General features: G+C 38.1%; 1 protein-coding gene across 1 annotated transcript; it reads left to right on the forward strand.

Moving 5' to 3' along the window:
- Positions 1-4,330: 4,330 nt before the first annotated feature.
- LOC140139520 (major facilitator superfamily domain-containing protein 6-like) lies at positions 4,331-26,382 on the forward strand. The gene is made up of 8 exons (XM_072161246.1): positions 4,331-4,449; positions 8,051-8,913; positions 10,088-10,247; positions 10,882-11,035; positions 11,723-11,926; positions 12,682-12,801; positions 24,517-24,632; positions 26,054-26,382. Exons 1-8 carry the CDS (start codon positions 4,345-4,347, stop codon positions 26,132-26,134), a joined length of 1,803 nt encoding a protein of 600 aa, XP_072017347.1. The 5' UTR covers positions 4,331-4,344; the 3' UTR covers positions 26,135-26,382.

The raw sequence follows: 26,382 nt of genomic DNA on the forward strand, positions 1-26,382 counted from the left end.
ACAATAATGATTGACACACACACCAGGAAGTTTCTCATCCAAAAGAATGAGAAAATTTAAATTCTCACCATTTTGGCCGTTTCTCATCAAAATGTCCGTTTTCTCATCCAAAACTTCCTTTAGTGTATTAAGTTAGCTTAGGCCTATTGATCCTAAATTTGCTGGTAGGGTAAAACTCGTTTTAGGGGGTGTTTAAAAAGTTGGCCACACATGCGTATAGGCCTACATTATCATACTTGAGTGCCCCTCCCCCCTCCCCGGTGAAATTTGAGACTCATTTGGTCACCGTCCTAAGCGTTCTTGCCCACACGAGTCGCCCAGGAGTAGGCCCTACCCGGCATTATTAATTATTAGTGGTTAGCCTCCCTACAGTCGCGTATCGTGTTGTCAACTATCGTTACTTGTGTCCATGGATATGACCCCATGTATAGAAGTAGTCTTCATAGAATTCACACAGTCTATGCCATGTCATTTACGGATACAAAGAGGATAATAATGTTGAGGGCGCCCACAAAATCTTACACCGTCTTACACAATGTTCCAAGGCAAAGTTCAGTTTAATATTTACTCATCGTACAAATACAGACGTTTTATTATGTGATGATGTTGTCTGGATGGGTGGACAGTTGTCACACTGTGGAAAAACAACAACCGGGAATCCGCATTCATTTACAAATAGCATTAAATTAGTATCACATAGTGGCCTCCGTGCAGTGGAAAACCTTAATTCTTTCATCAAAAAGAAATGAAAATGACAAAAAAACCCGGATCCACCTGTACGCCTATAAAATGGGCACAGAAATTTGTCTCAAATATGAATGAATTTTAAGAAACATACGGGATATGATGAACCAATGACCTGACGCCATGATAGTAGGATCTATTAGTCGTTTTATATACAATGTATATACCGTGTTGTCATAATACCAATATTTGACATAATATATAACGAGTAATATTTAGTATTGTAAATATGCAGTTCATATGCACAAACGAACACTGATCTTTATGATATTCAGGTTGTTGTACATCTCATATAACATGTCATATAGGAGGTCATATGTGCGGACCTTCTCCTATTGTATTTGTTCATCTGTGTATGGAGAGGATTAGCGCCATTAAAACTCCATCAGTATTTGGGCGTAGTTCAGTGAACTCACCAGATTGCTATTCCAAGTACTTTGATAAATACAGATAATATGTATTAATGGGTCGAGGCGATTGCATTGAAAAACTAATAAATTATTCATAACAGTTACGTAATCAATCGATAGTGCGGACACTTTTCATTTACAAACCACCAAAATTCGTAATCTTTTAGCGTTGGAAAAGAAACCACGTGAATAGAGTGTCATAGCCCTGCATGCACTCTTCAATATGGTATAATACGCACCATATAAAAATCCGACAGATAAAAAGTCTTGTCTGTGCATATGGTCTGTAAATGATCATCATCAAGAAGAAAACTGTTGCCAATAATGATTGTTTATGTTATGAAAGTCACAAATGACAAGTGTGTGGTGTTATGACCAGTCTTCGTGCACATCTCGCAAGATGCTGTATCAATATTCCATTTGTATCCAAACTGGAACACTTTAACCTGTTAGCTTGATAGTGTCGAACGCAAGGTAAGTAGTCCTGCCAGTGACCCGTCCAACTAGACTGCGGAACTCAGTCCTCAATGATAGTCAGTCATTTATCTTTTGGTCGTTATATGACTATCATTTGAGGGACTGAGTTGTTATAATATATCTTCCGAGGTGCAATTTCAGACAATAGCTGGGGATTAGTGGGGCAGAGGTTATCTATTGAATCCTTTCATGACCACTGAAGCATAGTCAAGTCTCCCAAGGACACTCGGCACAAATTGAAAGACCATCACAAAAGAATGCATGCATGTCAGGTCATCGACACCAATTTGGTGTTTGTTATGACACAAATTTTGTGTCTGTTATGCACCTCGAAATATGTACCTTAAAGTCTGTATCTACCGTCCAACGTGTAGGAGATAGCGGGGGAGATAGCCTACCACTGTGGGTGTTTGTGTGGGTCGGGGACGGGGGTATGAAGGGAAATGACGTGGGGACGGGAAGGAGGGTGCGGATACATGACCAAGGCTGAGCAAGGAACATTTTTTGCCAAAATTTCCTATTTTTTGAGTTCATCAGTTTATAATATTAAAGGAGTGTTTCGTGATCCTAGCATCCTCTTTTTATGACATTTTCCAGTACATATCCACGAAAAAAAGCCTATTCCCAAAATTTCAGTTGATTCCGATTTTGCGTTTGCGAGTTATGCATGATTATGTGTATTACACTGCTCTATAGACAATGCGTTGTATTAAATTTCGTTCTGGTGCACCAGAACGAAATTCAAATTTCACGATATCTTTGCAAAACGAATTAATCTGCAAGAAATATTTTGTACATAAACATTATGTAGCCAGACTCAGTGACTCAGCTTTAAAGCCGATTCTGATCATCATGATCATGTTGTGATACTCGTTTTTCAGACAAATTAAATTACTTAGATTTTCGTTAATTCCATTTCAACGTGAAGACCTTGAGGAGAAATAGAAATAAAATAGGCCCGCTCCAATTCATGCCTGATCAGTGATGATGACTATGGGACTTACCGGTACATCATCAATTTAATACCTATTTTGTTGTAACTCTTCATGCCCCGCTTCATGTCCTTGGCATCACAGTAGTCCGAATAATCAGTCCCAGAACAAAATATTAATTTCTGACAGCAGAATGGAGTTTTGTGCCTTTCGAACATTATAATGCAATTTTCATCGATTTATATCTGCAATTTAATTGGCATTTCATTGTTGTTTTAGCTAATATCGTTTGATATTATGTCGAAATTACACAATTTTTAGATTTGTTGATACAAAAACACATTTCATTTCAATCATTATACGGCGTTCTGCTCATTAATTTTAAATAACATCTCTGCGGTACGGTATAATCCACGCAATCACGGTTTAAATTGTTAAATTATGCAACCATTTTATATACCGGGTGTATTAAAAATGTTAATTGCTAGATTGTGTCAAATAAACCAAACGCAGTACATAATGTCCCTGTCATGTCAGCACACAGACCAGAAATGGTTGTGGACAGGATCATCGCAAGAGAGTTGTCAATTGTCATGATTACTCGACCCCGGGGGGTACTCAGTACAAATGACCATACGGGGACGTGCCGCAAATATGGGTAGCATTTTCAGCCTCTTGGTATATCAATGACCCCTTTTTCAAAGCCTATTTTGGTATATGAATGGGTCCTTTTTTCAAAATTTTCTCAATTTTTTCGGAAAATGGTCCAATTTTTCCTTAATCTAGCCAAAATTTTCAAAATTTTCCCAAAATTTTGGGAAAATTTGTAAAAACTAAGACAATTTGGGTTAAATTCGGCCGAAAATTTTGACTTTTGGTATATCAATGGGTCCAAATTTCTTGAAAAATTGGTATATTTATGGGTCCACTTTCAAATTCTCAGCGGCACGTCCCTACCAAAACCAAACTTGAGTACCCCGGGTATTCGACATACCGATGATGGACTAATACTATGTACTACGGATGTTTGTTCGTGTCTAGATTTTACGTTACGTTTCAGCTTTTGAACCCTTTCGGACTTGATTCGTCCGATTTCCGCTTGCATGGAGAATCTAGTTCGAAGCTATCAGCGCCGAACGTTGGGAACTAAGAACTGATTTTGCGGCAAAATAGGGGCTGGAATTTCAACATTTTTGTTGAGGTCTGTAAACTAAAATTGGGCCAAATTTATAGGCTTTGGAGCTAAAGTGACAGTCAGGGAGCGTGTTTATAGTGCCTGTAGGTCTATACCGAAAGATCATACTGCAACAAGCCTCAGAATCAGCAGGAGCCACACATTTTGAAAAAGCTGCTCCTGGTCCTGATTTTTTTATGATCAGCGAACCAGGAGCCATTTTTAAAGAGCTAAGAGTCATTTAAATTTCAATTGTACATATTAAATACAAAACCTGCCTTAACTACCAGGCTCTATTTAAAAAAAAATGTAGAGCCTGGTTCATATGATTTTGGCGTGGACCAGGAGCCAAAATGTTATGACCATTAGGTAAATGGCTCCTGCAGGGTGCCTGGTTATTTTGAAGCCTGTACTGCAATAACACTTGATAGGACGTTAATTATTGGATAATCTCGCCGATTATAAACACGCTCAGCATGTTCAGGGTGACACCAAAAATAGTCTTTTGATTTGATTATTAAGTCTTTTTCAAAAACAGATAATGAATTATAAAATCAAAAGCACGCGGGTGGTAAGGATGGAGTATATGGAAGCGTGGTCCAGCAATATGGTGAACCAGGACACTGAGAAGGATGCGGCAAAGATAACGCGCCAAGCACGCGTAATGAACGCCTACCAATCAGCGGTGGAGAAAATACAAAGATTGGACAAAGTAAGTGGCTTAGGCTATATTATTACACGGGGTTTTGTGTTCTGTTAATTCGGTCTAATTCCTGTCTTGATTAATATTAGAGATTCTGACAGTGTGATACTTTAGAAGCTCAAAGAGGAAGCCCCCCCCCCCCCGGAGCAGCTCTTCTTGGTTGTTTCGGTCCCAGCCGGTTTGTGTTCCTCCGTCACGAAGGAGCACAAATCGGCTGGGACCGAGACTACTCTTCTTGGGTGAACCAAACCTGCCTGTTATCAAATTAATCAGTTATCTTTGAATTTGACAGGTGCTAATTGGTGTATTGTTATTGCCTCAATTAGCACCTGTCAAATTCAAAAAATAACCTTTCACTGATTAATTTGATAACCAAGCAGGTTTGGTTCACCACTGCTCTGGCGAGGCATGGACTTTGAGATGGACGGGGCTTCCTCTGTAAAGAGACATTCAGAGTGACAGTTTAAGATGTTTGCGCAAATTATTTTTATATAGACACCTTATTTGGAAGTTAAATTTAAATAATAATAATAATGATAATATTAATTCGGGATCATTATTAATGATATGATGTGATTTTGATTTGATTTACCTGCACAACATCGCGGCCAAACAGCAGAAGTGCATTATACAAGAAACACACAAATATTACTGAAACAAAATACACATATTTTGTTTCTTTCCAGCACGCATTCGAATGTACATTCATATGTGCTGGTGAAAAACATTTTCTAAAAGTTTAAACTGACCGTGACTTTCAGTACAACAAATTCACAAACGGAAATTATATTTGAGCAGTGGCGTGCGCAGCACATTGAAAGTGTAGGGATGGGGGCAGGTTGTTCAGTTCCCCCGAATGGAGTCTGTTTAAAACGTTTTTGCACCGTCAAAAGTGACGAATGACTGATTTCCCCCAAATGACCAACAAAAGTGGGGGGCCTGTGCCTCCCCCCATTTGTGCACGCCACTGTATTTGAGTTCTGGGCTGACCTCAACACTGCCCTCAAGTGACTCACATTAGTTAGTGTGGTACATTCTTCAATTAAAGGCGTTGAGCAGTGTTGAGGTCCACTCAGGATTCAAACATAATTTCTGGTTGTGCTTAGAACAAGCCAATTGAAAGACTTTGTGGTATGTCAAGAAATAGGCGGCCAAAATTTAATAATTACAGAAATTTATATACAATTAAAAGGGTGAAAACTAAGTTTATTTTCTCAAGAAATACCATTTTAACCGCATAAAATATTAATGTATTATATTATTATTAAAATGTGAACTAAACCTAAATTGCAGTAACTCCGGCGGACTATGCCTTTTATAAACTTGTAAACGTTATAGACCCATCCATGTTAAGTGCGCGGTAGCCTAAATAGCGGTACGGACTCTCTCATAATCGGAGGGTTGCGGGTTCGAGCTCTGTCGCGCTGTGCCCTTATACAAGACCATTGACCTCTATTGCCTCCCCTTGTGTATTATAGGTATTGGCATAGTGCAGTGCTGGGGAGGTAAAAAAGACACATGCACCTTTAATCTATTATTCTCTAAATTCTCCAAATAATTTTCTTTTATAGCTTTCGTGGAGCTCAATAATCCCAAACTAAACCCCTTGGCCATCAACTGCACACGATCTTGAAGATTAATGTACTTCGTCATACACCCTGGAACAGTGTATATATGAGTTGACTTCTGACGTCAATGCCTGGCAGTATGCGCACGCATCATCACAATTTCCTTTGTTTGTTGTTTTTTTTTGCCTGGCAGTATGCGCGAGCATCATATTTTTGTTTAGGACTCGTGTTTTTAAAACTCCTGCCACATCACAATGAAGCTATTGAACAGTGCAGTGGTTGCACGGGGTTCACTCAAGCATATCGATATACCAGTCCCTTGCCTTTGTTGATAAACATTGAGGTCAACTCATCTATATGGGGGGATATAGGGGAAAAGATCATTAAACATATTTCTACCCCCATCTTACACATATGGCATACGAAACATTCTCTGTGTATATTTTGAGAGTCAGTTCCTCACTATGAAATGTATATTCATTAAGCTCCTGGCTCAGCTCAGGATTAGCAATGGTTCGAATAAGCAGTTCTCATAATGAACAGAGACGAGGGCAATACAATCTCAGTCACGTGTTTGACGATCTTCTCAAGAAAAATACATTTGGCAACCGCGTTGCTAAGCAACCCGCATCCTTTGCGGTAAACAGAAGATCGTCACAACACCAATAGTGTTGAAAAAGGAGTCTGATAGACTTTGAAACGTCCACAGTGAGTACTGTTTTATTGGACTAGAACTATGAAACCTTGAAACAAATTCATCAGGTTTGGTAATGAACGAATTAAGAGTTTTTCTTTTGTCAAAACCAGTTTGAAGAAAACTTACTAGTTTTTCTTGCTGACAGTTTCGTCAGTGAGCCACTGACTTTATCAAAGCTTGGTGTTGTTGTGATGATCCAACAGCTGATGACTGACGGGAAGTTATTTCACTTCCGGTGACGATGTTAGTCTTGCTAGCAGTCTTCAGAAGAGGATCATACACGTGACTTAGGTTGTAGACCCCCTCGTCTCTGTTCAGTACTCCCCGCCCTCTCTTTCTGATCTGGATTGATTCCTTAATCCACCTTGCTTTTCTATCACTCTCTCTCTCTCTAAGATTTTAGACTCCCCCCAATTGATAATATGATTAGCCCTGGCTACGTGATCACTCATGGCTGAGTTCTTGAAATGGCTCTCGGATTCTTTTCTCTTTGATCCTGTGTATTTTTGTTGACTCGCTTTCTCCGCTTCCCTCTTGTGTTCGTCCAGTCGCGTGCCGAAAGTTCTTTTGGTTTCGCCGACATATGTTAGCTCACAACTTCCACAGAAACTTCATAAACACAATTGGGGGTTTTGACGGGATCTTGTTTATCTTTTGGATGGACCACCATTTTCCGGATCGTAGTATGGGGTCTCATGGCGGTCGCGATGTCGTGTTTCTTAAGAGTTCTACTAATTCTTTCCGACACTCCCGCTACATAAGGTATCACCACCATACCTTTACTTTTTTGTATAATCGACAATGGGTCTTAACGGATTATTTGGCTTGTGGATCTTTGGCGTAGCGTACAGTCTAGGAATAACTTCCCCGAGGGTCTCAGGTGGTCATACTGCGTTTGCGTAATCTTTGAATCATCGCGTATAGGTTAGTGAGGATAGACATAAGTTCTTTCTTGTATTTACTAGTGGGGTCTTTTTTCAACACTTCATAAGTTTTGTCATCACTCAACATATCCTTCACTCTATCCTCATAATCTTGAGTATCCATTATGAAACCTTGTTATAAAATAAGCAGTTCTGTTTTTAGCAATGGTTAGAATAAGCAGTTTTGTTTAGTCAAGTCCTACGCATATTGACATGACCATTCCTATTGGTATTTTCTTGCCGCTGATGTGGCGAGCATCGATATCACGCCCTCCTTGGCCTCGCTTTCGTTATTTCATATCGATCTTCACCCCACCAACGGCAAGAAAGTGCAAGTTATAGGAATAGTATAAGTTCTATGATAATAATGTCATTACTATTGCCATTGATCTTGATGCATTTTCATTTCATCATGTTGACAGGATTTTTCAGAAGACATCCAGCTGGAGGTGCAAACAAAAACAAAAAAGCCGAAATCACCGGCAGAATTCTGCTGTCCAGCCCGCATGGCTCATATGCTTGCCATTGACGAAGGTATGCTGCCTTATAAACTCCTTTACATCTTCTTCCGCGGAGGTCTTGCCTGCATCACCCCATATCTTGCCGTCCATCTTTCCCAAAGAGGATTTGGACCTCTTCAAGCCGGAGCAATAGCGAGTGCGTCGTGTTTTCTATCGGCTGTGGTAACACCACTTTTAGGATTCATTGCCGATAAGTTCAAATGTCGTAAGGGTCTTTTAATTGCTTCCTTAATTGCTTGGATGTTGTTGACAATATCACTGACCTTTCTACCAAGCCCAAAAAGAGCACCGTGCAATCAGGCTTTTCGTCATTTACGTGATACGATTGGCCTATCAGACGAACATAAAGTAATTTGCAATCAAATCACATCTAATAACACCGTTAAGTCACTACTAATAGACCCACTCCATGTGCTTCATGTACCCGAACCCGTCGTGAATTTCTCCGCAGCGTGTCCTGCTGGAAGAACATTAACAGAAGATACGCAGAAGGTAAAGAAAGACGAGCTGCTCTATGCATTTCGATCGCCGGAAAATTACAAAAGACACCGCGCCGCAACGGGAACGAATCGAAGTTGGCTGTATGATTCGGATAGTTTGAGGAGGACATTTTCTTATGTGTTTTTGTTGATCACGCTCGGGGAGGTCATGCAAGCAGCGACTTTGTTTCTGACAGATACAGCAGCATTACATCGATTGGGACCAGAGAAGAGGGGACGTTATGGTTGGCAGAGGTCCTTTGGGTCGGCAGGATACGCATTATAGTGAGTTGAATGCCTTACTTTATGAACTGGGTTATGGCCTATTCCAGTTGAGATCCATACGTACCTACAACCTTGGCGAATAATGTTGCCACACCTGAGCGTTAATTGGCCAACATCCTTCCCCGCTCCCCTATTGCAATGTTGATTTGGACAAAATCGTCATCGTGTCTACATTTCAGTCTCCCAACATTGAAAGATGGGGGGTTGGGGAAGGGGAGAGTCTAAATTGAGTGTACATGCATTTTTGCAACTATTATACAAAGATAATGCGGTACTGTGACATATTTACCTCTGGCGATTTCTTTATTTTAACACCAGCACGGGCTGGTGTGGCAACGAAATTCCGCCAAGGTTGTAGGCCTTAATCTCCCACACAGAGGATGTAGATTTCCAATGGCGTCACCCATTCAGGTAACCCTATTTGAAATTCACACTCCCTGTGTGGTTGATTAAGGTCATGTCTTCCATAGATCCTATCGAATACTACGTCACTCGTCCTCATTTAAATGAAATTCTGCCCTCCATAAAGTACAACTGGGTATTTTGCATGATAATACAATAGGTATGAATGCTTGTGGAATGCTACTAGAGACCTGTCCCTCTGTCACTAAAAACTTAGAACCAACATGTCTGCCATTTCAATATTCCGTTCCGGTTGAGTTTATTCGATAGGGTGTATAGGGGTGTATGGATTTCAACTGAATTAGCCCACTTTGTGGAATAAGTTCATCAGGTGTGTTGGTTAAATAAACGAAATGACATTTTTACTTGACAAAACCAAGTGAATTTTTACTCACATCGGAAGACTTCATATGACTGATATGGTCCTCTGATCCACTTTCCCGGGAGACCCGTTTGAAATAGCCCAATTGTCTACTATCTTATATAAAATAGCTAAATGTAAGCTTTGTCATTTCAAATTTTACCATGTCTAATAAATGAATTCACTCAAAATGGAATGCCGATGGAATATGTTGCGTTATTGTAATATGACGTCATTGAATTGGTAGGCTCCTTCGTCCACATTCATCAACACTTATTCATTTTGAATTCATTCAATATCTCATTTGATATAATATTACAACATTACGGTTAATAATGAAACTAAAATAATAATCTAAAAACCAAAAATCAATCATAACTTCTGATATTTTTATTATCCTTTGTTTCACAGCGCCATTAGTCTCGACGAATTCCTGCAAATGTCGCAAGAGAACATAGTGGTGTGCGGTATCGTTGTCCCGATCACCGATTATCGGATCGCGACGGTTATATTCGTAGGAACACTCGGATGTGCTCTGGCACTTATCATTGCCTCGTGTTTCAAACTCAGGGTATGCAAAATACTATATTCTTCCACTATTTCTGATTATATAATACAAAGAATCCAAGAACCCAACCGTTTTGATTGGAACCTTTTTCCTGGGATGATGGTAATTAGTTTAGGGAATATGGGATCAACAGGGCCGGACAGGCTCATCGTATAGCGGCCCAGGAAATTTCAGGCAAAGCCTGGAATATTGTCCACCATAGTACATTCAGAATCACATCATGGGTTTTGATCAGTTGTCTCTATTTTGAAGCACTCTTTATCATGTTTATAGTGTCTGTCTAGAAATTAAAACCAACCCGAACAGTCGAATATGCCGCGATCCGTTGGCATATTACCGATGCTTCCTATTAGTGCCAGTTCGCCGACGTGTGCACGGTGACTATTCGCTTATCGCCATATGCGAGGAGAGTCTCGAACTGGCATGAAATAGACATGAATGGAAGTATTACGTAACTTTACGCAATGTTATATGACTGGTTCAATTCCCATTCATGCATGCTGCCAGATCGGGGCTCTCCTCGCATATGACGGAACCATGCAATGGGTGAATAGCCTACTCCCCAATAATTGTCAATATTCGTAATTTGATTTCCTCACATTTCTGACATTACAAACTTCTTTTCTACATTCACCAGTATGTTTACACTACACCATTTGAGTACCGTTTCAACGACATCCAGCCAGCGTTTTTCAGCTTCCATTACGGCTCCGTAATCTTGACTGCATTCTTTTTAGCTATCTGTAACGGATGCACTGACGGATATCTATACAGACACCTGACAAGACTAGGTAATATTCTAACGCTATTTGACGGGCAAACGTACACTAAAGCCACCCTGTTAATTATGCTGTAAATGTTGACGGGTCGTTTATTTTAGAGGTTCCAAAGACTTTTAAACAAAACTATTCCATATAGGTTTTGCATTGACGGTCAAAATTGTTAATAAAATATGAACATGTAAATAAACTATATACAGTATAATAACAGAATTAAAGATCCCGAAAGCATACTCGTTTTTACAGCATTTAACACACATATGGTTTGCCAAAGCGTGAAAAGAAAATGTTGAAATCGCGAGAAGTAAAGAAACGGTGATCTAAAACCCAAGGAAGGAAGGAACGAAATCAAAAGTTGCCGTTCTAATCAACGGAAATAATGACGTTAGTTCTCTTGTTCGAGAACGCTTTTGTACAAATCAATAGAGCATTTAATGGAGAAATCGACATCTTTTGAATTCTCATCTTCCTTGTGATTTTGGATCACCGTGTCTTTATTTGTAGACCGATTTCAACGAGTGAGGTCTTAAATATGAGCTAATGTTTGCAGCTGCTGGTTCTAATTATGATATGTCTTCGTCTATGATGTACTTGGTAAAAACAACCGATTCCTGCATTATTTTGCTGTCTGTATCTAGATAAAATACATTCTACTTGCACTTGAAATGCTTTAATAATGTAAACCTCATCAACATCCAGGTGCCACTCAATACATTCTTGGCATGATGCTCGCTATACGAGGAGGATCAGAATTACTTGTCGCATCATACACATCGTATCTGATCAAACGTTTTGGCAACGTGCCACTACTCTTCTTCGGACTTGCTGCCTACTTCATACGATTCTTGTGGTATTCTATACTGAGTGATCCGTGGTGGTGTATACCTGCTGAAATAGTTCATGGTTAGTCGAAACAATATTAATCACCAGAGCCTTGAGACATTAGTGACTCGTAACAATTGGGGGCTCGTCCGGGAAACAAATTGTAAAAAAAAAGAATACTTTTTACGATTCTTGTGGTATTCTATACTGAGTGATCCGTGGTGGTGTATACCTGCTGAAATAATTCTTGGTTAGTCGAAACAATATCAAGCGCCAGAGTTAAATTTGTTCGATCTATGAATCGACTATCGATGCTTGTTAGGCTATTAATGACCTATCAACGAATTACTAGTAATTAAAATGAACGGTAAGATTGTATTGGACAAAACATGATACAAAGAATAAATGTTGTCACACTAACAAAGTCAATTAGTCGATATTTCATAATAAATAAGTATCGACTATGCATCGATGGTCGATCGAAAGATCGAGCGAAATTGGCGCCATTGCCTTGCTATATCATCATATTATCTTACCATTATTCTATCCGGGATCACAATACAAGCTTTCTTAACATTTCGTAAATCTCCCAAAAAAATCAAAATAAATTATAATTATTGTTCTGCACAACCAGTTCCTTGGAAAAAATCCTCATATCAAAGAGGTGTCAAAGTTTCATTATGAACGCATGAATTATACTTAGGTATTCTGTTCTTGCCATTACTTTTATTTATAATTAATGTAAAATAAGTCTCGATGGAAATTTATCATTTTAAATGATTAATAATTATGATTAAAAATGACTTACAGTACACCGATTTCCATTTATGTTGTAGGAGTTTCAATTGCACTAACATGGAATATATTCACCGCGTACATGAGTGAAGCCATCCCGTCTCAAAATATGGCTACTCTGCAAGGATTCATCACGGGTATTTATCATGGACTGGGAAAGGGTAAGTCAACTGGGATGCCCCAAGGATCAATATTGGGGCATATGCCTTTTCTTTTGTAAGTCAGCTTTGCTTTATGGTCACGCTAACAATTTAGTTTTTGAAAAGATTAAACTTGCATACACGAATGATATTTTAGACGCTCTTAGACATTTAAATAATGGCCATTCCGTTTTAGGGGTCTTATGTTTCTTGATGAAATAAATATCTTCGCTTTTCTTGGAATATATCAAGAAGCTAAGCGTCACTTTAACAAATATCTTAAATTATGGATACGTGGAGAACCAGTATCAGGAAAGTGCACATTAGAATATCAAGCTATGGATACGCGAAGAACCAGTTTCAGGAAATTACACATTAGAGTATCAAATTATGGATTCGTGGAGAACCAGTATCAGGAAAATGCACATTAGAGTATCAAATTATGGATACGTGGAGAACCAGTATCAGGAAAGTGCACATTAGAGTATCAAGCTATGGATACGCGAAGAACCAGTTTCAGGAAATTACACATTAGAGTATCAAATTATGGACATATGTGGAGAACCAGTATCAGGAAAGTGCACATTAGAGTATCAAATTATAAATACGTGAAGAACCAGTATCAGGAAAGTGCACATTAGAATATTAAATTATGGATACGTGGAGAACCAGTATCAGGAAAGTGCACATTAAAATATGAATTTATGGGTACGTGGAGAACCAGTATCAGGAAAGTGCACATTAGAATATCTAATTATGGATACGTGGAGAACCAGTATCAGGAAAGTGTACATTAGAGTATCAAATTATGGATACGTGAAGAACCAGTATCAGGAAAGTGCACATTAGAGTATCAAATTATGGATACGTGAAGAACCAGTATCAGGAAAGTGCATATTAGAATATCAAACTATGGATACATGGAGAACCAGTATCAGGAAAGTGCACATTAGAATATCAAATTATGGATATGTGGAGAACCAGTATCAGGAAAGTGCACATTAGAATATCAAACTATGGATACGTGGAGAACCAGTATCAGGAAAGTGCACATTAGAATATCAAACTATGGATACGTGGAGAACCAGTATCAGGAAAGTGCACATTAGAGTATCAAACTATGAATACGTGAAGAACCAGTATCAGGAAAGTGCACATTAGAATATCAAATTATGAATACGTGGAGAACCAGTATCAGGAAAGTGCATATTAGAATATCAAACTATGGATACATGGAGAACCAGTATCAGGAAAGTGCACATTAGAATATCAAATTATGGATATGTGGAGAACCAGTATCAGGAAAGTGCACATTAGAATATCAAACTATGGATACGTGGAGAACCAGTATCAGGAAAGTGCACATTAGAGTATCAAACTATGAATACGTGAAGAACCAGTATCAGGAAAGTGCACATTAGAATATCAAACTATGGATACGTGGAGAACCAGTATCAGGAAAGTGCACATTAGAATATCAAACTATGAATACGTGGAGAACCAGTATCAGGAAAGTGCACATTAGAATATCAAATTATGAATACGTGGAGAACCAGTATCAGGAAAGTGCACATTAGAATATCAAACTATGAATACGTGAAGAACCAGTATCAGGAAAGTGCACATTAGAATATCAAATTATGGATATGTGAAGAACCAGTATCAGGAAAGTGCACATTAGAATATCAAACTATGGATACGTGGAGAACCAGTATCAGGAAAGTGCACATTAGAGTATCAAACTATGGATACGTGGAGAACCAGTATCAGGAAAGTGCACATTAGAATATCAAATTATGGATATGTGGAGAACCAGTATCAGGAAAGTGCACATTAGAATATCAAACTATGGATACGTGGAGAACCAGTATCAGGAAAGTGCACATTAGAATATCAAACTATGGATACGTGAAGAACCAGTATCAGGAAAGTGCACATTAGAATATCAAATTATGGATACGTGAAGAACCAGTATCAGGAAAGTGCACATTAGAATATCAAACTATGGATACGTGGAGAACCAGTATCAGGAAAGTGCACATTAGAATGTCAAACTATGGATACGTGGAGAACCAGTATCAGGAAAGTGCACATTAGAATATCAAACTATGGATACGTGGAGAACCAGTATCAGGAAAGTGTACATTAGAATATCAAATTATGGATACGTGGAGAACCAGTATCAGGAAAGTGCATATTAGAATATCAAACTATGGATACGTGAAGAACCAGTATCAGGAAAGTGCACATTAGAATATCAAACTATGGATACGTGAAGAACCAGTATCAGGAAAGTGCACATTAGAATATCAAATTATGGATACGTGGAGAACCAGTATCAGGAAAGTGCACATTAGAATATCAAACTATGGATACGTGGAGAACCAGTATCAGGAAAGTGCACATTAGAATATCAAACTATGGATACGTGGAGAACCAGTATCAGGAAAGTGCACATTAGAATGTCAAACTATGGATACGTGGAGAACCAGTATCAGGAAAGTGCACATTAGAATATCAAACTATGGATACGTGGAGAACCAGTATCAGGAAAGTGCACATTAGAATATCAAACTATGGATACGTGGAGAACCAGTATCAGGAAAGTGCACATTAGAATATCAAACTATGGATACGTGGAGAACCAGTATCAGGAAAGTGCACATTAGAATATCAAATTATGGATATGTGGAGAACCAGTATCAGGAAAGTGCACATTAGAATATCAAACTATGGATACGTGGAGAACCAGTATCAGGAAAGTGCACATTAGAATATCAAACTATGGATACGTGGAGAACCAGTATCAGGAAAGTGCACATTAGAATGTCAAACTATGGATACGTGGAGAACCAGTATCAGGAAAGTGCACATTAGAATATCAAACTATGGATACGTGGAGAACCAGTATCAGGAAAGTGCACATTAGAATATCAAATTATGGATACGTGGAGAACCAGTATCAGGAAAGTGCACATTAGAGTATCAAATTATGAATACGTGGAGAACCAGTATCAGGAAAGTGCACATTAGAATATCAAATTATGGATACGTGGAGAACCACTATCAGGAAAGTGCACATTAGAGTATCAAATTATGGATATGTGGAGAACCAGTATCAGGAAAGTGTACATTAGAATATCAAACTATGGATACGTGGAGAACCAGTATCAGGAAAGTGCACATTAGAATATCAAACTATGGATACGTGGAGAACCAGTATCAGGAAAGTGCACATTAGAATATCAAACTATGAATACGTGGAGAACCAGTATCAGGAAAGTGCACATTAGAATATCAAACTATGAATACGTGAAGAACCAGTATCAGGAAAGTGCACATTAGAATATCAAACTATGAATACGTGAAGAACCAGTATCAGGAAAGTGCACATTAGAGTATCAAATTATGAATACGTGGAGAACCAGTATCAGGAAAGTGCACATTAGAATATCAAACTATGGATACGTGAAGAACCAGTATCAGGAAAGTGCACATTAGAATATCAAACTATGGATACGTGGAGAACCAGTATCAGGAAAGTGCACATTAGAATATCAAACTATGGATACGTGGAGAACCAGTATCAGGAAAGTGCACATTAGAATATCAAACTATGGATACGTGAAGAACCAGTATCAGGAAAGTGCACATTAGAATATCAAACTATGGATACGTGAAGAACCAGTATCAGGAAAGTGCACATTAGAGTATCAAATTATGAATACGTGGAGAACCAGTATCAGGAAAGTGCACATTAGAATATCAAACTATGGATACGTGAAGAACCAGTATCAGGAAAGTGCACATTAGAATGTCAAACTATGGATACGTGGAGAACCAGTATCAGGAAAGTGCACATTAGAATATCAAACTATGGATACGTGGAGAACCAGTATCAGGAAAGTGCACATTAGAATATCAAACTATGGATACGTGGAGAACCAGTATCAGGAAAGTGCACATTAGAATATCAAACTATGGATACGTGGAGAACCAGTATCAGGAAAGTGCACATTAGAATATCAAATTATGGATATGTGGAGAACCAGTATCAGGAAAGTGCACATTAGAATATCAAACTATGGATACGTGAAGAACCAGTATCAGGAAAGTGCACATTAGAATATCAAACTATGGATACGTGAAGAACCAGTATCAGGAAAGTGCACATTAGAATATCAAACTATGGATACGTGAAGAACCAGTATCAGGAAAGTGCACATTAGAGTATCAAATTATGAATACGTGGAGAACCAGTATCAGGAAAGTGCACATTAGAATATCAAACTATGGATACGTGGAGAACCAGTATCAGGAAAGTGCACATTAGAATGTCAAACTATGGATACGTGGAGAACCAGTATCAGGAAAGTGCACATTAGAATATCAAACTATGGATACGTGGAGAACCAGTATCAGGAAAGTGCACATTAGAATATCAAACTATGGATACGTGGAGAACCAGTATCAGGAAAGTGCACATTAGAATATCAAACTATGGATACGTGGAGAACCAGTATCAGGAAAGTGCACATTAGAATATCAAATTATGGATATGTGGAGAACCAGTATCAGGAAAGTGCACATTAGAATATCAAACTATGGATACGTGGAGAACCAGTATCAGGAAAGTGCACATTAGAATATCAAACTATGGATACGTGGAGAACCAGTATCAGGAAAGTGCACATTAGAATGTCAAACTATGGATACGTGGAGAACCAGTATCAGGAAAGTGCACATTAGAATATCAAACTATGGATACGTGGAGAACCAGTATCAGGAAAGTGCACATTAGAATATCAAATTATGGATACGTGGAGAACCAGTATCAGGAAAGTGCACATTAGAGTATCAAATTATGAATACGTGGAGAACCAGTATCAGGAAAGTGCACATTAGAATATCAAATTATGGATACGTGGAGAACCACTATCAGGAAAGTGCACATTAGAGTATCAAATTATGGATATGTGGAGAACCAGTATCAGGAAAGTGTACATTAGAATATCAAACTATGGATACGTGGAGAACCAGTATCAGGAAAGTGCACATTAGAATATCAAACTATGGATACGTGGAGAACCAGTATCAGGAAAGTGCACATTAGAATATCAAACTATGAATACGTGGAGAACCAGTATCAGGAAAGTGCACATTAGAATATCAAACTATGAATACGTGAAGAACCAGTATCAGGAAAGTGCACATTAGAATATCAAACTATGAATACGTGAAGAACCAGTATCAGGAAAGTGCACATTAGAGTATCAAATTATGAATACGTGGAGAACCAGTATCAGGAAAGTGCACATTAGAATATCAAACTATGGATACGTGAAGAACCAGTATCAGGAAAGTGCACATTAGAATATCAAACTATGGATACGTGGAGAACCAGTATCAGGAAAGTGCACATTAGAATATCAAACTATGGATACGTGGAGAACCAGTATCAGGAAAGTGCACATTAGAATATCAAACTATGGATACGTGAAGAACCAGTATCAGGAAAGTGCACATTAGAATATCAAACTATGGATACGTGAAGAACCAGTATCAGGAAAGTGCACATTAGAGTATCAAATTATGAATACGTGGAGAACCAGTATCAGGAAAGTGCACATTAGAATATCAAACTATGGATACGTGAAGAACCAGTATCAGGAAAGTGCATATTAGAGTATCAAACTATGGATACGTGGAGAACCAGTATCAGGAAAGTGCACATTAGAGTATCAAATTATGAATACGTGGAGAACCAGTATAAGGAAAGTGCACATTAGAATATCAAACTATGGATACGTGGAGAACCAGTATCAGGAAAGTGCACATTAGAATATCAAACTATGGATACGTGAAGAACCAGTATCAGGAAAGTGCATATTAGAGTATCAAACTATGGATACGTGGAGAACCAGTATCAGGAAAGTGCACATTAGAGTATCAAACTATGGATACGTGGAGAACCAGTATCAGGAAAGTGCACATTAGAATATCAAACTATGGATACGTGAAGAACCAGTATCAGGAAAGTGTACATTAGAATATCAAACTATGGATACGTGGAGAACCAGTATCAGGAAAGTGCACATTAGAATATCAAATTATGGATACGTGGAGAACCAGTATCAGGAAAGTGCACATTAGAATATCAAACTATGAATACGTGAAGAACCAGTATCAGGAAAGTGCACATTAGAATGTCAAACTATGGATACGCGAAGAACCAGTATCAGGAAAGTGTACATTAGAATATCAAACTATGGATACGCGAAGAACCAGTATCAGGAAAGTGCATATTAGAGTATCAAATTATGGATACGTGAAGAACCAGTATCAGGAAAGTGCACATTAGAGTATCAAACTATGAATACGTGAAGAACCAGTATCAGGAAAGTGTACATTAGAATATCAAACTATGGATACGCGAAGAACCAGTATCAGGAAAGTGCATATTAGAGTATCAAATTATGGATACGTGAAGAACCAGTATCAGGAAAGTGCACATTAGAATATCAAACTATGGATACGTGAAGAACCAGTATCAGGAAAGTGCACATTAGAATATCAAACTATGGATACGTGGAGAACCAGTATCAGGAAAGTGCACATTAGAGTATCAAACTATGGATACGTGGAGAACCAGTATCAGGAAAGTGCACATTAGAATATCAAATTATGGATATGTGGAGAACCAGTATCAGGAAAGTGCACATTAGAATATCAAACTATGGATACGTGGAGAACCAGTATCAGGAAAGTGCACATTAGAATATCAAACTATGGATACGTGAAGAACCAGTATCAGGAAAGTGCACATTAGAATATCAAATTATGGATACGTGAAGAACCAGTATCAGGAAAGTGCACATTAGAATATCAAACTATGGATACGTGGAGAACCAGTATCAGGAAAGTGCACATTAGAATGTCAAACTATGGATACGTGGAGAACCAGTATCAGGAAAGTGCACATTAGAATATCAAACTATGGATACGTGGAGAACCAGTATCAGGAAAGTGTACATTAGAATATCAAATTATGGATACGTGGAGAACCAGTATCAGGAAAGTGCATATTAGAATATCAAACTATGGATACGTGAAGAACCAGTATCAGGAAAGTGCACATTAGAATATCAAACTATGGATACGTGAAGAACCAGTATCAGGAAAGTGCACATTAGAATATCAAATTATGGATACGTGGAGAACCAGTATCAGGAAAGTGCACATTAGAATATCAAACTATGGATACGTGGAGAACCAGTATCAGGAAAGTGCACATTAGAATATCAAACTATGGATACGTGGAGAACCAGTATCAGGAAAGTGCACATTAGAATGTCAAACTATGGATACGTGGAGAACCAGTATCAGGAAAGTGCACATTAGAATATCAAACTATGGATACGTGGAGAACCAGTATCAGGAAAGTGCACATTAGAATATCAAACTATGGATACGTGGAGAACCAGTATCAGGAAAGTGCACATTAGAATATCAAACTATGGATACGTGGAGAACCAGTATCAGGAAAGTGCACATTAGAATATCAAATTATGGATATGTGGAGAACCAGTATCAGGAAAGTGCACATTAGAATATCAAACTATGGATACGTGGAGAACCAGTATCAGGAAAGTGCACATTAGAATATCAAACTATGGATACGTGGAGAACCAGTATCAGGAAAGTGCACATTAGAATGTCAAACTATGGATACGTGGAGAACCAGTATCAGGAAAGTGCACATTAGAATATCAAACTATGGATACGTGGAGAACCAGTATCAGGAAAGTGCACATTAGAATATCAAATTATGGATACGTGGAGAACCAGTATCAGGAAAGTGCACATTAGAGTATCAAATTATGAATACGTGGAGAACCAGTATCAGGAAAGTGCACATTAGAATATCAAATTATAGATACGTGGAGAACCACTATCAGGAAAGTGCACATTAGAGTATCAAATTATGGATATGTGGAGAACCAGTATCAGGAAAGTGTACATTAGAATATCAAACTATGGATACGTGGAGAACCAGTATCAGGAAAGTGCACATTAGAATATCAAACTATGGATACGTGGAGAACCAGTATCAGGAAAGTGCACATTAGAATATCAAACTATGAATACGTGGAGAACCAGTATCAGGAAAGTGCACATTAGAATATCAAACTATGAATACGTGAAGAACCAGTATCAGGAAAGTGCACATTAGAATATCAAACTATGAATACGTGAAGAACCAGTATCAGGAAAGTGCACATTAGAGTATCAAATTATGAATACGTGGAGAACCAGTATCAGGAAAGTGCACATTAGAATATCAAACTATGGATACGTGAAGAACCAGTATCAGGAAAGTGCACATTAGAATATCAAACTATGGATACGTGGAGAACCAGTATCAGGAAAGTGCACATTAGAATATCAAACTATGGATACGTGGAGAACCAGTATCAGGAAAGTGCACATTAGAATATCAAACTATGGATACGTGAAGAACCAGTATCAGGAAAGTGCACATTAGAATATCAAACTATGGATACGTGAAGAACCAGTATCAGGAAAGTGCACATTAGAGTATCAAATTATGAATACGTGGAGAACCAGTATCAGGAAAGTGCACATTAGAATATCAAACTATGGATACGTGAAGAACCAGTATCAGGAAAGTGCATATTAGAGTATCAAACTATGGATACGTGGAGAACCAGTATCAGGAAAGTGCACATTAGAGTATCAAATTATGAATACGTGGAGAACCAGTATAAGGAAAGTGCACATTAGAATATCAAACTATGGATACGTGGAGAACCAGTATCAGGAAAGTGCACATTAGAATATCAAACTATGGATACGTGAAGAACCAGTATCAGGAAAGTGCATATTAGAGTATCAAACTATGGATACGTGGAGAACCAGTATCAGGAAAGTGCACATTAGAGTATCAAACTATGGATACGTGGAGAACCAGTATCAGGAAAGTGCACATTAGAATATCAAACTATGGATACGTGAAGAACCAGTATCAGGAAAGTGTACATTAGAATATCAAACTATGGATACGTGGAGAACCAGTATCAGGAAAGTGCACATTAGAATATCAAATTATGGATACGTGGAGAACCAGTATCAGGAAAGTGCACATTAGAATATCAAACTATGAATACGTGAAGAACCAGTATCAGGAAAGTGCACATTAGAATGTCAAACTATGGATACGCGAAGAACCAGTATCAGGAAAGTGTACATTAGAATATCAAACTATGGATACGCGAAGAACCAGTATCAGGAAAGTGCATATTAGAGTATCAAATTATGGATACGTGAAGAACCAGTATCAGGAAAGTGCACATTAGAGTATCAAACTATGAATACGTGAAGAACCAGTATCAGGAAAGTGTACATTAGAATATCAAACTATGGATACGCGAAGAACCAGTATCAGGAAAGTGCATATTAGAGTATCAAATTATGGATACGTGAAGAACCAGTATCAGGAAAGTGCACATTAGAATATCAAACTATGGATACGTGAAGAACCAGTATCAGGAAAGTGCACATTAGAATATCAAATTATGGATACGTGAAGAACCAGTATCAGGAAAGTGCACATTAGAATATCAAACTATGGATACGTGAAGAACCAGTATCAGTAAAGTGCACATTAGAGTATCAAACTATGGATACGTGGAGAACCAGTATCAGGAAAGTGCACATTAGAATATCAAACTATGGATACGTGGAGAACCAGTATCAGGAAAGTGTACATTAGAATATCAAACTATGGATACGTGGAGAACCAGTATCAGGAAAGTGCATATTAGAGTATCAAATTATGGATACGTGAAGAACCAGTATCAGGAAAGTGCACATTAGAATATCAAACTATGGATACGTGAAGAACCAGTATCAGGAAAGTGCACATTAGAATATCAAATTATGGATACGTGAAGAACCAGTATCAGGAAAGTGCACATTAGAATATCAAACTATGGATACGTGAAGAACCAGTATCAGTAAAGTGCACATTAGAGTATCAAACTATGGATACGTGAAGAACCAGTATCAGGAAAGTGCACATTAGAGTATCAAACTATGGATACGTGAAGAACCAGTATCAGGAAAGTGCACATTAGAATATCAAATTATGGATACGTGGAGAACCAGTATCAGGAAAGTGCACATTAGAATATCAAACTATGGATACGTGTAGAACCAGTATCAGGAAAGTGCACATTAGAATATCAAATTATGGATACGTGAAGAACCAGTATCAGGAAAGTGCACATTAGAATATCAAACTATGGATACGTGAAGAACCAGTATCAGGAAAGTGCACATTAGAGTATCAAATTATGGATACGTGGAGAACCAGTATCAGGAAAGTGCACATTAGAATGTCAAACTATGGATACGTGAAGAACCAGTATCAGGAAAGTGCACATTAGAATATCAAACTATGGATACGTGAAGAACCAGTATCAGGAAAGTGCACATTAGAGTATCAAATTATGGATACGTGGAGAACCAGTATCAGGAAAGTGCACATTAGAATATCAAATTATGGATACGTGAAGAACCAGTATCAGGAAAGTGTACATTAGAATATCAAACTACGGATACGCGGAGAACCAGTATCAGGAAACTGAACATTAGAATATCAAATTATGGATACGTGGAGAACCAGTATCAGGAAAGTGCATATTAGAATATCAAACTATGAATACGTGAAGAACCAGTATCAGTAAAGTGCACATTAGAATATCAAATTATGGATACGTGGAGAACCAGTATCAGGAAACTGAACATTAGAATATCAAATTATGGATACGTGGAGAACCAGTATCAGGAAAGTGCACATTAGAATATCAAACTATGAATACGTGAAGAACCAGTATCAGTAAAGTGCACATTAGAATATCAAATTATGGATACGTGGAGAACCAGTATCAGGAAAGTGCATATTAGAGTATCAAATTATGGATACGTGAAGAACCAGTATCAGGAAAGTGTACATTAGAATATCAAACTATGGATACGTGGAGAACCAGTATCAGGAAAGTGCACATTAGAATATCAAATTATGAATACGTGAAGAACCAGTATCAGGAAAGTGCACATTAGAGTATCAAACTATGGATACGTGGAGAACCAGTATCAGGAAAGTGCACATTAGAGTATCAAATTATGGATACGTGGAGAACCAGTATCAGGAAAGTGCACATTAGAATATCAAATTATGGATACGTGAAGAACCAGTATCAGGAAAGTGTACATTAGAATATCAAACTACGGATACGCGGAGAACCAGTATCAGGAAAGTGCACATTAGAATATCAAACTATGAATACGTGGAGAACCAGTATCAGGAAAGTGTACATTAGAATATCAAACTACGGATACGCGGAGAACCAGTATCAGGAAACTGAACATTAGAATATCAAACTATGGATTGGTGGAGAACCAGTATTATGAAAGTGCACATTAAAATATATGGGTACATGGAGAACCAGTATCAGGAAAGTGCACATTACAATATCAAACTATGGATACATGGAGAACTAAAACAGCCAAGTGTACAATTGAATATCTAACTATGAACAGGTTAAGATAAAATTATATTACATAACACATGCAAGCTCATTTAAGTAAATAATAAGATCCTGTACACAGTCCGACCCGCTAACATTTAGTATTATATTACACATATTCCAGGTATTGGTTTGCTTCTTGCCGGTTTGTTGGTCGAATCATACGGGACATTCATCACGTTTTCAATCTTTGCTGTAGGATGTGTCATGTACGCTATATTCTTCTTAGTAATTCAAAAGGTGAGTGTTCATGGCATTCCTCCAGAGTAACATGTCTACATACGAAAGACCTAGTCGTTGTGTATAAGTTGAGGACTTTGGTGAGGTACTTTCCTTCTCCATTTTTCTCAGACGATGGTGGACTACATTATTCAATGTGGCAACAGCCAAAAGCGTAAACAAAACAGACAATATGACGGCAACACTGCCTGCACGATGGACGCAATTTATATTTTTCCCGGAGCCCCATTACAGAAAAAAAATGCACAAAATAAATTTCCCAGTGCAATATATACATTTTCACATGAAAATAAATAATTTTAAATTCAAAGAAAAAAGAAGAAGAAAATTTTTTATCCATCGCCGGGGATGGGAATCGATCTCGGGACCCTTTGCGTGGGAGTCGAGATCCATAACCACTACACCACGTAAACTCATTGACTCACGTAGGGAAATTTTCAGTATATATCGTAACATATCGTGCGTTATTCATACATAAAAAATCAAAAAAACAGTACTTACAATGAGGTTCACTGGCGAACCTCAACGGATTTAGACTGATAAAATAGTGCTTAATAACATACGTACAGTTTTGGAATAATTTGAGACATTTTTGTGTTTACGTGTAAAACCAATGACAACGTCAAAATTGAGCCAATCTTGGCCGGCCCCCCCTGATTTTTCTTCATTAATGTTTGATGATCGGATCCACCAGTGGTTCTCTTGCGCCCCTTTTTCCGGTATTGGCTAGTACTGAATCAGTACATGCTATAGACTCTGGTTCATTACTGTACAAGTTGTCCCAACTAACCCATACGATACTTGCGAGTGGGTCCAGGTCGCGATGGTTAATTTACAGGTTGACTGAATAGGCTGCTGCGCCTTAAAAGTTACGTCTCTAAAAAAAATGGTTATGTTGAAATGTTTTATGGAGTATACTGACCTTTATTGTCCAGTAAATTATATCAACGTAAAGACCCATTCAGTGATCCCAGCGCAAGTTTTATAAAATAAAATTGTTCATAAATTGATTAAAAGTGAAGGAGATGTCATTCAAATTGTCGTGTGGTATTTTGGAAATGAAAAAATTGGCAACAAAAACGAAGAAAACAGCAGTACTGATGAAGTTGAAGCCCATTCAAATACATGTAGCAAATTTATATACTGCCAGTAGGCCTATATAAATTACAGATTCATGTAAAATGTCTTATTTAGTCTGAAATACACAGCTTTTGGCTGAGCCACTAGCAAGCTATGTTGGCACATCTATGACAATGACAAAGGTACCAAAATCTGAATTTTGATGATTTTTACGATCATCCGGATGAGCAAATCACTGAATGGGCCTTTAATAAAGTGCAATAATCCATGGCCTTTGAAATGATATTGTCTAGTTTTTATTACCATATGACTTGTTATATTATATTTGTTTTCAATTACAGTCCAGCGAGCAACCGTCAGCCATGATAAAGTACGCACCTGTTCCAACAGACGAAGATATTGATAGAGGACATCAACGATGACATCATTGATGACGTCATAATGGGTGATCTGCATACAGATATGACAACACAAAAACACCAGATTGATATCGAAATGAAATTCTTGGTATTAATAGTAGAATATTTCAATGTCGTATGTAGCCTATGTCTTTTTCTGAACATGATTTACCCTTGACAGTGATCCATTCAGCTTCAACAGATTGGCTTATGCTCAACAGATATGCTGCCGAACAAGTGCCAAGTTGTTCAGCCTTCTTCTGGAGCAGGTC

Source organism: Amphiura filiformis, chromosome 18 (genome assembly GCF_039555335.1).
Source record: "Amphiura filiformis chromosome 18, Afil_fr2py, whole genome shotgun sequence".
NCBI classification, from domain to species: Eukaryota; Metazoa; Echinodermata; class Ophiuroidea; order Amphilepidida; family Amphiuridae; genus Amphiura; species Amphiura filiformis.

Excerpts from the sequence above, each read along its gene's own strand:
- LOC140139520 (XM_072161246.1), top strand. The coding sequence starts at position 4,345 with ATGGTGAACCAGGACACTGAGAAGGATGCGGCAAAGATAACGCGCCAA. Across the intron at positions 10,248-10,881 it reads CCTCGTGTTTCAAACTCAGG|TATGTTTACACTACACCATT; the intron begins GTATGCAAAATA and ends TACATTCACCAG. Across the intron at positions 12,802-24,516 it reads TTATCATGGACTGGGAAAGG|GTATTGGTTTGCTTCTTGCC; the intron begins GTAAGTCAACTG and ends CACATATTCCAG.